This window comes from Crotalus tigris, unplaced genomic scaffold (genome assembly GCF_016545835.1).
Source record: "Crotalus tigris isolate CLP2741 ecotype Arizona unplaced genomic scaffold, ASM1654583v1 scf7180000021160.8983255:1529534, whole genome shotgun sequence".
Lineage (NCBI taxonomy): Eukaryota > Metazoa > Chordata > Lepidosauria > Squamata > Viperidae > Crotalus > Crotalus tigris.
The window spans coordinates 446,670-462,863 of NW_024098373.1; the positions used below are offsets into that span (position 1 = coordinate 446,670).

At 42.4% G+C, this 16,194-nt stretch overlaps 1 protein-coding gene across 4 annotated transcripts in view; it reads right to left on the bottom strand.

Moving 5' to 3' along the window:
* The window catches only part of LOC120320086 (endonuclease domain-containing 1 protein-like), a 28,515-nt gene that overhangs the window by 1,181 nt on the left and 11,140 nt on the right, over nt 1–16,194 (bottom strand). For 2 of the 4 annotated variants that reach the window (XM_039369531.1, XM_039369532.1), the window contains exon 2: nt 357–659. In XM_039369531.1, coding sequence (XP_039225465.1) covers nt 357–635 — 279 coding nt within the window. In that variant the 5' untranslated portion in view covers nt 636–659. Of the gene's footprint in view, nt 1–356; nt 660–5,173; nt 6,243–16,194 lie in introns of those variants that run through there. The other 2 variants (XM_039369529.1, XM_039369530.1) reach the window with 2 other exon arrangements.

Consider the following 16,194-nt stretch of genomic DNA (forward strand, 5'->3'; position numbering starts at 1 on the left):
AACACTGAGTCAAAGACCCTGAATGTGGAGAAAGGTCTATCTTGTGTCAGCCAGGGAATGGGGTGGGGGGTACTCTGCAAAGACAGGTTGGATCCCAGCCAACAGGGCAGTTTCTGAGAATTCTGGAAATTGAAACCCCAATTCGATGCTCTTGAGAAGCCCACTTTAAACTATCTTCTAGCAGGGAATGCAATTGATTGAGCTTGAAATGTTGGGTTTGGGGTGAATCCTGGAAATAATTATGTACAAATAATTCTTAAATCCACTGTTTTGCTTTATTTCCTAACCACTGACTGTTCCTTTAAGGTGGCCTCCATTTCATGAAGGTTTAGCTTCAGAATAGGAACTCCTTTTACCTGTGGCTCAATCTTCCATTCGTCCCATCGTTGACCTTGACCAGGCTGATATATATATGCTGAGAACGTGGGGATGCGCCGATCTTCGTCGTACATTGTGGCAAATCGATAGCGGTTCTCATACAATTGGCAGATTCTGGCTGAATTCTTTGGCCTCAGTTTGGGGGGGGTTCCATCCAAGAAGAAGTTGTTGCAGGGCTTGAAATTGTCCACCACCTCCCCAGTTGCAGGCAGGAGAAAAGAGGCAGCAGCCAGGGAGAGGATCCATAGCAGCCACATGGCCGGTCTTTCAATGGAATTTTTCTGCCAAAAAAAAAAAGAGAGAGAGAGAGAGAAGAAGAATGATAAAGCTTTGATTTAGCAAAGTTCCATCACGAAGGTGAGAATGGGTCTGAGGTTGGGTTGTGCCAAGGGCACCTGAGGTCCAGCTGGTGAGAGGGAGGCCAGCCGGATTGTTTACGCTTCTGGATGGAAGAGCAGGAATGTGGGAAGGGAAGAGAAATGGTAAGCAGGAAAAGAAGGGAAGGGTGAGGAAAGAAAGGAAAAAGGAAAGAGTGGGAGGGAAAGAGAGGAAGGAAAGAGTAAGGTTTTCCAAAGAATCTCTTAGGGACAGGAGGGTCCTCAGCTGCGGAGAAGGAAGAGGCAGAAGACAGAGGAGGAAGGATCAGGGATGGTGGAGAGACAACTTGCAGCATCAAATAGAGAACACCCACAAACCCAGAGAGACATGCTTTTCTCTTTATTTATCATTTGCATGTCAAAGAAAGATGGAAAAAGCTTCTGTTATAAGAGGTTGGAGAAGAACCATGTCTTCCTACGAGGGCGATCAGCTTATCCTTGTAGCCAGCACTACACCTGCACTCCTGGAAGAGAAAGGGGCTAGAGGCAAAATGGCATGCATGCACACACACACACACACACACACACGCACACGCACATATGCACCCCCTCTCAATAAGGGTTGGTGTCCGTGAAGAGGCGCACGAAGTAAGAAGCAGAATCAAGCTGAGGATCTGATCATTTAGGGAATGGGTGGGGGTCTTTCAAGGTGTTCATTCCAGACTGGATTATTGTCCTGAAATATCTGCAGGGTCTCATTCTCCCACCAGACTTCTCCCAGCCACCCAAATCATCTAGAAGCCAACTGCCCACTGATGCCCTTCTTCTGAGAGGTTGGGGGGCTGATGCCAAGGGGGGCTGCCTGCTGCTTCAGCCCCTCCAGAACAATTTTCCCATCAAGCTGGCCCCTTCACCCCACTCAGGAAACAACTGCACACGGAACTTTGCTCTAGAAATCCCGTTTGCCAGATGATTGAATGGGTAACCCTCTTTGCCCACATTAATCATCATTAACAATGTGCAGAGGTCTCAAAAGAAGGAAATATCATATTGAAAACTGCCTTTTATGGAATCAGCAGGTGAAGCTGTCTGGGGATTTAAGAGAATCGCATCAGCCCTGGGAAAACCTGGATGCTGTCATGGCCCCCATCCTCCAATATCCATTATTCTAGAATTCACCTGGAGGGCTCCCCTCCTTCATTCCTACAGTCTTGCAACTTAGTTTGCTTTTCTCTTTCTTCCTGGAAAAGTTGGCACCACCTCCACACAACACACTTACCATGTTATTGGCTCAGTAGGGTTGGGAGAAATTTTTACGATCCACATAATAAAGTTTATGCTTGAGGTTGTCCATCTCTGGTTCCTTCCAGACACGTAACAAATTATTCAGAAGTTCATTTAGATTTTCTTGCTTCCTTGAGTTACTTATAGCGTAATAAAATAGCAGGATAAAAATCTAATAAACAAATAAAATGCCCATAAAATTCTGCCTCCAGAAGCTATGAATGCCCCAACACTGGAAGTTTTTAAAAGAGACTGGGCAGCCATTTGTCTGAAATGGTATAGGGTTTCCTGCCTGAGCACGGGGTTGGACTAGACCAGGGCTTTTCAACCTTTTCACCCATTGTACCACTTTTAGGATACGGCAACGTCCGAGTACTACCAGTCGCCTAGCAAGGGGTCAAAAACCTGATGACACCCCCCAAAAAGAAAAAAGTGATAAAGTACAGGTAGTCTTCGACTTACAACAGTGACTGTTTGAAGTTACGATGGCACCGAAAAAAGTACCCCCAAGCCACAGCCCAGCAAGACACCTGCCTGCCCACCTGGCGGCGCTCTTCCTCCTGTCCGAGGTTTTCATTGTTGTGAGCATTTCTGTTGAGGATTGGCAGTGGGGGTGGGGTGGGTGGTGTTTGGTTTTTATTCCCTCCTGTCTGCTGGGTGGTTGCAGCAGGTTTTGGTCCCTTCACATGACCCTGGGACACCGTGACCGTCATAAATATGAATCAGTTGCCAAGCATCTGAATGTAAATCACAAGACCCTGGAGAGGTTGCAACATTCCAGCTGATCGGCGCTTCTTCTGGGCTCAGCAGAAGCGCCAGGATCAGCACTGAGCTCCAGCTGGAGCCTGATGCTGATCCTGGCGCTTCCGCTGAGCCCTGACAGCCCCGAAGAAGCACCAATCCTGGCGCTTCCGCTGAGCCCTGACAGCCCTGCAGCTCCAGCCGTCTCTCGCTCAGGCTTGTGCGGTGCTGCCACCGGTTCAGCTCATTCCCCTCCCCCACTACCCCTTTTCTAGGATGGTCACGTAACCCCTGCCAGGTGCCAATGTACCACAGGTGGTACCTGTACCACTGGTTGAAAAGCCCTGGACTAGATGACCTCCAAGGTCCCTTCCAACTTTATTATTTCCTGAAGAAATAAACAAATAATGGTTCTTATGACACCTGATCTAACGGGACATTTCTGTGGAACTGACTCTGTGGGGAGGAGGCAGAGAATGCTAAAGCTGTGGAAACCAACAACCTAAAGCTCAAAAGTAGCCCACAAATTGTCTACATTTGGCCCCTGTCCCGTTAAATTCCAGAGATGGACCGAGTAAAAATATGGGGATGTCCATCGTGGCAAATTGATAAATTCACTGTCTTGCCATACTTCCTAACCTCTAACTGTTAAATGGAAGAACAGGAATGTGGGAAGGGAAGGGAAGGGATGAATAGGCAAAGAAGGGAAGGGTGAGGGAAGAAAGAAAAAGAAAAGGAAAGAGTGAGGGAAAGACTAAGGTTTTCCAAAGAATCTCTTAGGAACAGGAAGAGCCTCAGCTGTGGAGAAGGAAGAGGCAGAAGAGAGAGGAGGAAGGATCAGGGATGGTGGGAGAGACAACTTAAGGCATCAAATAGGGAAGCCCAAAATACACACACAGACACACAGACAAGCACACAGAGATTGTTGATGCTTTCTCGTTGCAGTTGACAGCTTCCAACTTCCCCTCTAGAGCAACTTCAGTCAATCTTTACTAAAATTTTGAGTTCTATATTGTGGGTGACTTGGGCCCAGACTCTCCCCCCCCCTCAGCCCAATCCTTCTCACAGGCCTATTGCTGTGGAAAATAGGAGGGGGAATGAATATTAGATCTGTTTGCCACCTTGAGTTACTCCTGGCATAATAAAGGCAGGATAAAAATCTATTAAATAACATGCCCATAAAATGATTCCCATCTCTCTAGAGCTTCTGTTTTTATACAGCCCCTGGATTTGACTCTTCCATGTTGGCGATGGGGCAAGGAGCAGTTTCTTAACCATGCTTCAATGAATATTATTCTGTGCCCACTAAATCAGGGATGTGCAATTCATTGGACTTGATTCTGAATTCTGGATCTGACTCTCTCAAGAGAGAAAGTGATGAGGAATTCTGTTGCAGCAGTTCTATCTTTGCCCACATTAATCATAATTAGTTTTAACTAATTTAATTATGTATCGTTAAATGGTCTCAAAATATTCAAGGTCCGATTTTATTGGATACATGGGAGACAATTTGGGTTAGAAATGTAATAAATGTAAGAGAAAATTTTTATAAAATGTTTTATAGATGGCATTTGGATCCCCAAAAGTTGTCTCGCATGTATCCGAATTTACAGCCCAAACATTGGAGATGTGGAAATTTAGATGCAACTTATTTTCATATCTGGTGGACCTGTAGAGATATTAAAGCCTTTTGGATTAAGATTTGGCGGAATATCCAAAAGACTTTTAAGAGAAAGATAAAAGTTTACTCCGGAATTAGTTTTGTTGGGTATTATTGTAGATTTTGATGTTAAAGAAATCAATTTGATGTTGAATCTTATAACTGCTGCAAGATTATTGGTGGAGCAATATTGGAAGAAAAACTCATTGCCTATTTTGGAAGAATGGATACTTAAGGTGTCTAATTTAGCAGAAATGGAGAAAATCTCTACCTATTTGAAGGACCATTCACAAGAAAGATACATTATGGTTTGGAGAAGATGGATTGATTATATTCAAAAGAAATATGAAACGGAAAAGTATTACCTTGCTTTTGAGTAGATTTTAAATAATTATTAATAGTTTTAATTATATTATTATTTTTGTTTTAATTTGTTAATATTTGTTTTGAGAAGGAGTTAAAGTATGTTATGGTTTTGATTGATAGTATAGTTGGTTTATGTTAGTTAGATTATGTTTGTTTATTTGTTACCCTGTAATCAGCTCTGGGAAGTGGGGGAGGGGGGAAGGGGTGAGGGGTGGGGAGGTTTTATATTGTAATAAAATTTTAAAACTTTTAATAAAAAAAAATCCTGGTCCTTCTGACAGAAGGTCCAGTTGTAGTAACCAAAAGCTGCCATCTATGCAAGCGACTAGATCCAGGATTCAAAAAGCAGAGATCAAGCATTGGCACAAGAAGGCTGCAGCCCATCACAAAGCATCACCCATTGGCTTACCCAGCAGAGAATACTCACAAGTGCAACGGTCTCTTGCTTGTAGACCAGAAGACGTTGGGTAGACAGGGAAGAGTCACGATGCAGATAGAGGGCTCTGCTCCAAGATTTATATTCTGTCTATTTCCCCTTACATTTCTGAAGAAATGAACACATGATTGCCTTTGTGACATTTGACCTAGGCTGACTTTTCTGTGGAACTGTCTCTGTCAGCCAGATGTTGTGAAAGCTGTGGAGCAACAACCTAAAGCTAAACAGACCCCCTCGGATGATCTACATTTAACACTTCTCCTTTAAATGTCTAGAGAAGGGGCTAGTAAAAAAAATAAAACCCGCAAAGGGTGGTGGACATCAAGCCAAGTTGCAAAGGGCAAACATCAAGGAAAAAAACAATTCCCAGGAGAGGAATAGGAATCAAATTATGTTAAATATAATACAAGGCATAGACAACAGAATTCTTATGGTCCTGGTAAACCACGGGATTCGTTCTTTACAAATCATTCTTCAACTCAACTCAACGTTGTGCCCTGTTTCTGCAACAGTACGTTGGCCCTGCACCTGGCTGGTTGGCCTTTAACTGGAATCTCAGTGCCTGCAGAAGAGAAAGAACAATGACAAAGTCTTCCTCATGCATGGAGAACCAAAGAGGGCCTTGAAGTTGGGTTTGACCAGGGAGCATTTGAAGTCCAGCTGGTCCTCCTGTTCAGATGGAGGCCAGGCAGATGGCTGTCACTTCTAGATGGAAGAGCGGGAATGTGGGAAGGGAAGGGGTGAATAGGTAAAGAAGGGAAGGGACAGGAAAGAGAGGAAAAAGAAAAGGAAGAGAGGAAGGAAAGAGAAAAAGTTTCCCAAAGAGACTCTTAGGAACAAACAAGAGTTTGACAGGAGGGGCTCAGCTGAGGAGAAGGAAGAGGCAGAAGGGAAAGGTGGAAGAACAAAGATAGTGGAGAGATTGTTGATGTTTTCTGATTGCAGTTGACAGTGAGGGAAGTTATCCCAGAGTAGGAAATATTAAAAGGGCAGGAAAATATATTTTTCACCAAAAGGATTTTTAAAAGTATTTTTTTTTCTCTTGAAAAGCAGAAACCAAACCTGGCCCCAAATCAATCTCTCTGCCCCAAGCAAGAGTCAGCCCCATACAAATGCAGATGTAAAACCATCAGAAAGTTGGAGCGAGAACCATCAAGAAGACAAAGAGAAAATCTGCATACCCCACTCAAACTCTTTTTTTTAATTGAAAATTTTTAAACTTTTTACAATAAAATACCTCCCCCCTCCCACCCCCATAACCCTCCCCCCTCCTTCCCAGAGCTGAATACAGGGTTAAAAAAAACCAAAAAAAACCCATACAAGTTAAATGAACATCAGTCAACAATACATACATCCAAAAAATTTAAAGTACTTTAACTCCAATACATAGAAACAACAAGTCCAACCATAACATAACAATAAAAAAGGAAAAATACCCACTTTAAACTATAAATTATTCAAAAGCTAAATAATACTTTCTAATCCCATATTTATTCTGTACAAAATTTACCCATGTTTTCCACACTGAGATATATCTCTCTTGTGATTGGTCTTTCAGATAAGCCGAAATTTTTGCCATTTCTGATAAATAAGAAACTTTAAAAAACCATTCTTCTATAGTAGGCAAGGAATCTTTCTTCCAATACCCCACTCAAACTCTTAAGAGTCATTAGCCCCATCACCTGGGAAGCAGGATATGATAATAGGATTAAACCACAGATATCAAGGCCTAGACCAGTGGTTCTCAATTATTTTCTGTCATGCCCCCCCTAGGAAGAAGAAAACATTTCGCGCCCCCCCCCCCGCGTGACTGTCTATCCAATCGGGTCCTTTGCGTGTGTCACGTGCGTCCAATATGACAGTATTTGCCGAGGTCAAACGAGCCCCCCTTTACGGAGCCTCGCGCCCCCCTTGGGGGGCCCGCCCCACTATTTGAGAACCACTGGCCTAGACAAACACTCAGAAATAGCCTCAAAGTTCGTGCCAGGAACAGGAAACTATTCCAAACAAAAGGCTAGAGGGGGTATAAAAACCCCTAGCCCATGTGCTCAGCTTCTTCTTCTTCCCTCTGCTCTTTCTTGCAAGAACCATCTTTCTGCCTCTTCAAAAAACTGTAACCTTCTTCCCAAAGCAGTCGCCATGTTTCTTATTTATCCCCGGCTTGGATGAACCAGGATGAAGACTTTACTTCTGACAACAGCTTCCAACAAAATGCTTCCTATATCCAGTTATGATTGATTGGAGCATTGCTGGCTACCCAGTTAGCAGAGACAGCTTCAGGAGACCTATAGGGAAGGCAACTACACACAAACACACACACAAACCCACACCCAGGCATTCTATGTTCTTCTTTAATTGTCAATTGTATGTCAGAGTAAGATAGGACAGATCTTGCTATTATATGAGGTTGGAGATGTAGCATGGCTTCCTAGGAGGGCAATCAGATTATTCTGGGATGCTCTCCAGAGCTTTAACAAATTGTTCAGGAATTCAATTACTCGGCAACAGATTGATCTGACCAGAATGAGGTCAGAAGGATTCTATGTTGTTGTTGTTAATTGCGAAGTCATGTCCAACCCATCGCGACTCCATGGACAACGTTCCTCCAGGTCTTCCTTTCCTCTACCATCTTCTGGAGACCATTTAAGTTCACACCTACTGCTTCAGTGACTCCATCCAGCCATCTCATTCTCTGTCGTCCCCTTCTTCTATTGCTCTCAATCTTTCCCAGCATTAGGCCCTTCTCCAGTGAGTCCTTCCTTCTCATTAGGTGGCCAAAGTATTTGAGTTTCAACTTCAGGATCTGGCCTTCTAAAGAGCAGTCGGGGTTGATCTCTTCTAGGACTGACCGGTTTGAACGCCTTGCAGTCCAAGGGACTCGCAGGAGTCTTCTCCAGCACCATAGTTCAAAGGCCTCAATTCTTTGGCGCTCAGCCTTTCTTATGGTCCAACTTTCACAGCCATACATTGCAACTGGGAAAACCATGGCCTGGACTATACGCACTTTTGTTGGCAGGGTGATGTCTCTGCTTTTTAGTATGCTGTCTAGATTTGCCATAGCTTTCCTCCCCAGGAGCAAGCGTCTTTTAATTTCTTGGCTGCAGTCCCCATCTGAGGTGATCTTGGAGCCCAGAAAAATAAAATCTGTCACTACCTCCATTTCTTCCCCATCTATTTGCCAGGAATTGAGAGGGCCGGATGCCATGATTTTGGTTTTCTTAATGTTGAGTTTCAAGCCAACTTTTGCACTCTCCTTCTTCACCCGCATCAAGAGGCTCTTTAGTTCCTCTTCACTTTCTGCCATTAGAGTGGTATCATCTGCATATCTTAGGTTGTTGATATTTCTCCCGGCAATCTTAATTCCAACTTTTGATTCATCTAGCCCTGCCTTTCTCATGATGTGCTCTGCATATAAGTTAAATAGGCAGGGCGACAGTATACAGCCTTGCCGGACTCCTTTTCCAATTTTGAACCAATCAGTGGTTCCGTGTCCAGTTCTCACTGTTGCTTCTTGACCCGCATATAGGTTTCTCAAGAGACAAATGAGATGGTCTGGTACTCCCATCTCTTTAAGAACTTGCCACAATTTGTTGTGATCCACACAATCAAAGGCTTTTGCATAGTCAATGAAGCAGAAGTAGATGTTTTTCTGGAACTCCCTAGCTTTCTCCATGATCCAGCGTATGTTGGCAATTTGATCTCTAGTTCCTCTGCCTCTTCGAAATCCTGCCTGTACTTCTGGTAGTTCTCGATCCACATACTGCTGGAGTCTAGCTTGTAGGATTTTAAGCATAACTTTACTAGCATGTGAAATGAGTGCAATGGTGCGATAGTTTGAACATTCTTTGGCATTGCCTTTCTTTGGAATTGGAATGTAAACTGACCTTTTCCAATCCTGTGGCCACTGTTGAGTTTTCCAAATTTGCTGGCAAATTGAGTGTAGCACTTTTACTGCATCGTCTTTTAAGATTTTGAATAGCTCAGCTGGAATACTGTCACCTCCACTAGCTTTGTTGTTGCTCAGATTTTCTAAGGCCCATTTCACTTCACATTCTAGGATGTCTGGTTCGAGGTCAGTGACCATCTCATTGTGGTTATCTGGGATGTTAAGCTCATTCTTGTATAGTTCTTCTATGTAGTTTTGCCATCTCTTCTTAATCTCTTCTGCCTCTGTTAGGTCTCTGCCATTTTGGTCCTTTATCATGCCCATCTTTGCATGAAACGTTCCCTTCATATCTCCAATTTTCTTGAAGAGATCTCTGGTCCTCCCTATTCTGTTGTTTTCTTCTATTTCTTTGCACTGTTCATTTAAGAAGGCATTCTTATCTCTTCTAGCTACTCTCTGGAATTCTGCATTCAATTGGGTGTATCTTTCTCTTTCTCCTTTGCCTTTCGCTTCCCTTCTTTCCTCAGCTATTTGCAAAGCTTCCTCAGACAGCCATTTTGCTTTCTTGCATTTCTTTTTCTTTGGGATGGTTTTAGTTGCTACCTCTTGTACAATGTTGCGAACTTCCATCCATAGTTCTTCAGGCACTCTGTCTATCAGATCCAGTTCCTTAAATCTATTTGTCACCTCTACTGTATATTCATCAGGAATATGATTTAGTTCATACCTGAGTGGCCTAGTGCTTTTCCCTACTTTTTTCAATTTAAGCCTAAATTTTGCAACGAGAAGCTCATGATCTGAGCCACAGTCAGCTCCTGGTCTTGTTTTTACTGACTGTATAGAGCTTCTCCATCTTTGGCTGCAGAGTACATAGTCAATCTGATTTCTATGTTGACCGTCTGGTGATGTCCATGTGTAGAGCCGTCTCTTGGGTTGTTGGAAAAGAGTGTTTGTTATGACCATCGTATTCTCTTGACAAAATTCTATCAGCCTGTGCCCTGCTTCATTTTGTACTCCAAGGCCAAACTTGCCTGTTATTCCGGTTATCTTTTGGCTTCCTACCTTAGCATTCCAATCCCCCATGATGATAAGGACATCATTTTTTGGTGTTAATTCTATAAGGTGCTGTAGGGCTTCATAGAGCCGGTCAGTTTCATCCTCTTCAGCATCAGTGGTTGGGGCATAGATTTGGATTATTGTGATATTGAATGGTTTGCCTTGGATTCGAATTGAGATCATTCTGTCATTTTGGGGATTGTATCCCAGTATTGCTTTTCCTATTTTTTTATTGACTATGAAGGCTACTCCATTTCTTCTGAGGGATTCTTGCCCACAGTAGTATACCTGATGGTCATATGAGTTAAATTCACCCATTCCTGTCCATTTTAGTTTGCTGATTCCTAATATGTCGATGTTCAGTCTTGTCATCTCTTTTTTGACTACGTCTAACTTGCCTTGATTCATGGATCTTACATTCCAGGTTCCTATGGAGAAAAAATCTTTACAGCATCGGACTTTCCTTTCACCACCAGATATATCCACAGCTGAGCGTCCTTTTGGCTTTGGCCCAGTCGCTTCATTCTTTCTGGCGCTACTAGTACTAGCCCTCTGCTCTTCCCCAGTAGCATATTGGACACCTTCTGACCTGAGGGGCTCATCTTCCAGCGTCATATCTTTTTTTCTTTTAGTACTGTCCATGGGGTTTTCATGGCAGAGATACTGGAGTGGTTTGCCATTTCCTTCTCCAGTGGATCACATTTTGTCAGAACTCTCTGCTATAACCTGTCCATCTTGGGTGGCCCTGCACGGCATAGCTTATAGCTTCATTGAGTTACACAAGCCCCTTCACCACGACAAGGCAGTAATCCATAAAGGGGAAGGATTCTATGCAGGTGGGCAATTCTGGGAGTTGAAGGCCATTTACCTTAAAATTGCTAAGGTTGAGACAACAAATTCGCCATTAGTCAATTGCAAAAGGCGGCCTTACTAGGAACTGCTTCCATCCTGTGACGATATCTGTAATACCATCAAACATCCACATCTGCCTATCCCAGGTCCTTAGTAAGGACTTGATAGGTAGACAAAATGCCAAATCCAGTCTGAACATCTGGCTGACTGTGCGATGATCCATAATAATAATAATAGTAGTAATAATAATAATAATAATAATAATAATAATAATAATAATAATAATAGTAAAGTTGGAAGGGACCTTGGAGGTCATCTAGTCCAACCCCCTGCTCAGGCAGGAAACCCTATACTATTTCAGACAAATGGCTGTCCAGTCTCTTCTTAAAAACTTCCAGTGTTGAAGTGTTCACCGCTTCTGGAGGCAGGTTGTTCCACTGGTTAATTGTTCCAACTGTCAGGAAGTTTCTCCTTAGTTCTAGGTTGCTTCTCTCCTTGATTAGTTTCCACCCATTGCTTCTTGTCCTGACTTCCATTTTAAGATCAGCTCAGATGAAGATATGGACAAATACCTGGAACTATTAGCAATGTGTCATTTCCGTGTACACCCCCCCCCAGATACCCCTGATTGATTGTTCGATCGATTGAATGATTTTATGATGATATTGTGCAAAATGGAATGATCACGCTTTTTTAGACTGATATAATGAAAATCAACAAGGACACACATTTTCGTTTATTGCAAGAACTAAGAAAGCTATTGAGAAAGAATTCTAACAGCTATGTACAGGAAGTCCTCAACATACAACCACAGTTGAAACTGGAACCTCATCACTAAGCAGTGAAATGGTTAAATGGGTCACACCCAATTATACAATTGGCTTATTGTATAATTATACAACCATTTTGATTCACGATCACACAGCTCCTCCACGACTTTGCTTCTAAGGAGAACCCTGGGATGATTGCCCATGGTGACTTTGGGGCACTGCAGCCACCATGAATCCATGCCTGTTGCCCATTGGCCACGTTTTGATCATGTGATCACTGGGACACGGTAACAATCACATCTGTGAGGATGGATAACTTGTCTCCGGAGATTGTCAATCCTCCCGGTCATGGTTGGCACAAAGATGTTTTTCAAAAAGGAACTGGACTTTTGTTGGTGTGTTTCCTTTTTCAACAAGATGACAAATTGGCCTTTCAAGTAATGGAGAGAGCCAGTGCAGTGTAGTAGTTTAGGTGCTGGCCTGGATATCAAGAGATGGTGAGTTCTAATCCCACCTTTGGCATGTAAGCCAGCTGGATGACCTTGGGCCAATCCCCAGGAGACGGTGAGTTCTAGTCCTGCATTCGCTATGAAAATCAGCTGCATGACTTTGGGCCAATCACCAGGAGACGGTGAGTTCTAGTCTGGCTGTTGGCATGTAAGCCAGCTGGATGACCAGTTAGAGACAAGTTGGGTAATTTGTCTATGGAGATTGTCAATCCTCCCGGTCATGGTTGGCACAAACAAGATGACAAATTGGCCTTTCAAGTAATGGAGAGAGCAAGTGTAGTGTAGTATAGTGGGCCAATCACCAGGAGACAGTGAGTTCTAGTCTGGCTGTTGGCATGTAAGCCAGCTGGATGATCTTGGGCCAATCACCAGGAGATGCTGAGTTTTATTCCTGCCTTAAGTATGAAAGCTGGCTGGGTCACTTTGGGTCAATCCTGTTCTCTCATACCAACCCACCTCATGAGAATGTTATCATTGAGAAAGTAGGAGAAGGAGTATTAGATGTGTTTGCTGCTTTCCGTTATTTATAAAGTAATAAAAAATAACTAACATGCCCATAAAATTATTCCTGCCTTCCTGGAGCTGTATTATCGTTCTGCCCCTGGACTCGACTCTCCCATGTTGCTGATGGACCAAGGACAGTTTCCTAACCACTCTTCCCTGAATATTATTCTGTGCCCTCTAAACCAGGGATGTGCAGTTCTTGGGATTTGATTCCAAAGTGCGAATGTCATTCTTTCTCAAGAGAAAAGCGATGAGAACTTTACTTCTAATGGGCAGTACGTTGCATTTCTATGAATTCAACACAAGGCTGCGTGAAATCTGTTGCAGCAATTCTTTTGCCTCGCAGTGTGACAAATGCACAGACAACAAAACCCCGAGCCTGGTTGGGATGGGTGGGTCTTTTTTTGTCTGTGCTTCATGGAGAAAACCTGAAAACCCTGCTAGCAAGAGGACTATGTGCTTAAATCTCTTTGCCCACATTGACCAAAATTAATGTTAAGATAAAGGGCTCTGCTCCGAGATCGAAACTCTGGCTATTTCGTCTTATCTTTGTGAAGAAATGAACACACAGCTGTCCTTCTGACACTTGACTTAGGGCTGACCTTTTTGTGGAACTGATTCCACAAGACAGTGTTAAAGTTGCGGAAGTCAAAAGCCCAAAGCAAAAAAAAACTGCCCATGGATTATCTATATTTGGCACTTCTCCTTTTAAATTCCAGAGAAGGGGCAAGTAAAAAAAAAAAATCAGCAAAATGTGGTCTCTCACTACAGCTTTATAAAATTAAAATGGTTGGATACCTAGGCATTTCTGTAAACAAATGTCATAAGTCTAAGGATCAGAACTTATTTTCAGATGCTGTGGATCTCACTATAAGGGCTATAATATGTTTGATGCAAAGATATACAGGATCACAGCACATGGATTATTCCTCCTCTGTTCTTCTCGAGAGTTGGAAAGGGGTCATTTTGGTGGTCAAGCCCAACTTCTGTATTATGACTAGCCAGATTTTTTTTCAACAAGCTGACAAATTGGCCATTCAGGTAATAGAGAGAGCCAGGGCAGTGTAGTAGTCTAGGTGCTGGCCTAGAAACCAAGAGTTGATGGTCCCACATTTGCCATTAAAGTTGGCTGGATGACTTTGGGCCAATTACAACGACATGAGTTCTATTCCCGCCTTATGCATGAAAGCCAGCCGTGTTACTTTGGACCAATCATCAGGAGATGCTGAGTTCTAGTCCCGCCTTAGGTATGAAAGCTGGCTGGTCAATCACGCTCTGTCAGCCCAGCCCACCTCACAGGATTGTTGTTGTTGGGAAAATAGGAGGAAGGACTGTTACCTACATTTGCCGTTTTCCGTTATTTATAAAGTAATAAACAAAGAAATAACATGCCAATAAAGTTATTCCCGGCTCCGTGGAGATACTATTATCATACCGTCCCTGGACTTTTGCTGGTGGGCCGAGGGCAAGATTCTTAATCACCGTTCAATGAATATTATTCTGTGCCCTCTAAACCAGGGATGTCCAATTCTTTGGACTTGATTCCAAATTTCAAATGTGACTCAGCATAATTTTTTAATGCGCAGGACTTTGCATTTCTATGAACTCAACCCAAGTTTGCATGAATTCTGTTGCAGCAGTTCTATTGTCTCTGTGCCTGAAAAATCCAGAGGCAGGAAGCCGAGATATTGGGGGCTGTTTCTCTGATTCACGAAGAAGGATTAAACATCTTTGCCTACATTAACCATAATTACTTTAACAGTCTCCTGCTTGAGCAGGATGTTGGACTAGAAGACCTCCAAAGTCCCTTCCAACTCTGATATTCTGCATTTTAATCCTCATTCCTTCAGCCTACCTCTTCTCATAGGGATATCCCACTTCATCAGATCACTGATAAACCTATACCATTTGAGACAAATGGCTGTCTAGTATCTTCTTAATAATTTCCAGTGTTGGAGCATTCACCGCTTCTGGAGGCAGGTGGTTCCACTGGTTAATTGTTCTCTTAGGAAGATTAATTATATAGAAATAATTTTTTAAGTTCACTGTCTTGACATATTTCCTCGAACTGTTCCTTTAAGGTCATTTCCATGTCATGAATGTTTAGCAATAAAATAGGAACTCCTTTTACAGTCATTTCTTCTTCTGGCCACACAAGCATGATAGTTATATACCAAAAAATAAGAGGATGCACTGATTTCTGCAGTTACTGTCAGGGAATTGTGCAATAAATGTCCACACGAAGTCAGAGACTTGTATATAGAACTTGTAGTTTTATATAAATAAATATATTTTGCATCCATATTCACAGTGAACAAGATAGACTTGTATACAGAACTTGTAGTTTTATATAAATAAATATATTTTGCATCCATATTCACAGTGAACAAGATAGACTTGTATACAGAACTTGTAGTTTTATATAAATAAATATATTTTGCATCCCTATTCGCAGCGAACAAGATAGACGTGTACAGAACTTGTAGTTTTATATAAATAAATATATATATATATATTGCATCCATATTCACAGTGAACAAGATAGACTTGTATACAGAACTTGTAGTTTTATATAAATAAATATATTTTGCATCCCTATTCACAGCGAACAAGATAGATTTGTGTACAGAACTTGTAGTTTTATATCAATAAATATATTTTGCATCCATATTCACAGCAAACAAGATAGTTAGGCAAACAGGAGCATCCTGAGGTAAATCTCAGCACACAAGGTATACACAGAAGAAAAAGGCGGGAAAGCAAGGAAACTCCCCTTTTACGCCCACAGCAACCAATCACAGTACAGATTACCTCACGCAGGAGCCAGAACTCACCAAACAATGAACTATAATTGTGTTTTTCTGTATCACTGCACAACCTGAGGGGCAAATGACAATATCTTCATTAATGACTTAGATGAGGGAATAGAAGGGGAACTCATCAAATTTGCAGATGACACTAAACTGGCAGGAGTAGCCAGCACTCCAGAAGACCAGCTCAGGATCCAAAAAGATCTTGACAAACTTGAACAATGGGCCCTGTCCAACAAAAGGAGATTTAATGTGTAGAAAAGCAAAATTTTACATTTAGGCAGGAAAAATGATAGGTATAAGTACAGATTAGGCAAGACCTGGCTCAAAAACAGCAACTGTGAGAGGGACCTAAGCAGCTAAGATGATGAAAAGCCTGGAGACTAAAACATATGAGGAACGGCTGCAGGACTTGGGTTTGGCTAATCTAAAGAAAAGAAGAAATGGGGTGACATAATAGTAGTATTCTAGTATTTGAGGGGCTGCCACAAAGAAGAGGGGGGGTCACATTATTCTCCAAAGCACCAAAGGGCAGGACAAGAAACAATGGTTGGAAACTGACCAAAGAGAGAAACAATCTGGAATTAAGGAGACATTTCCTAACACTGAGGACAATTAACCAGTG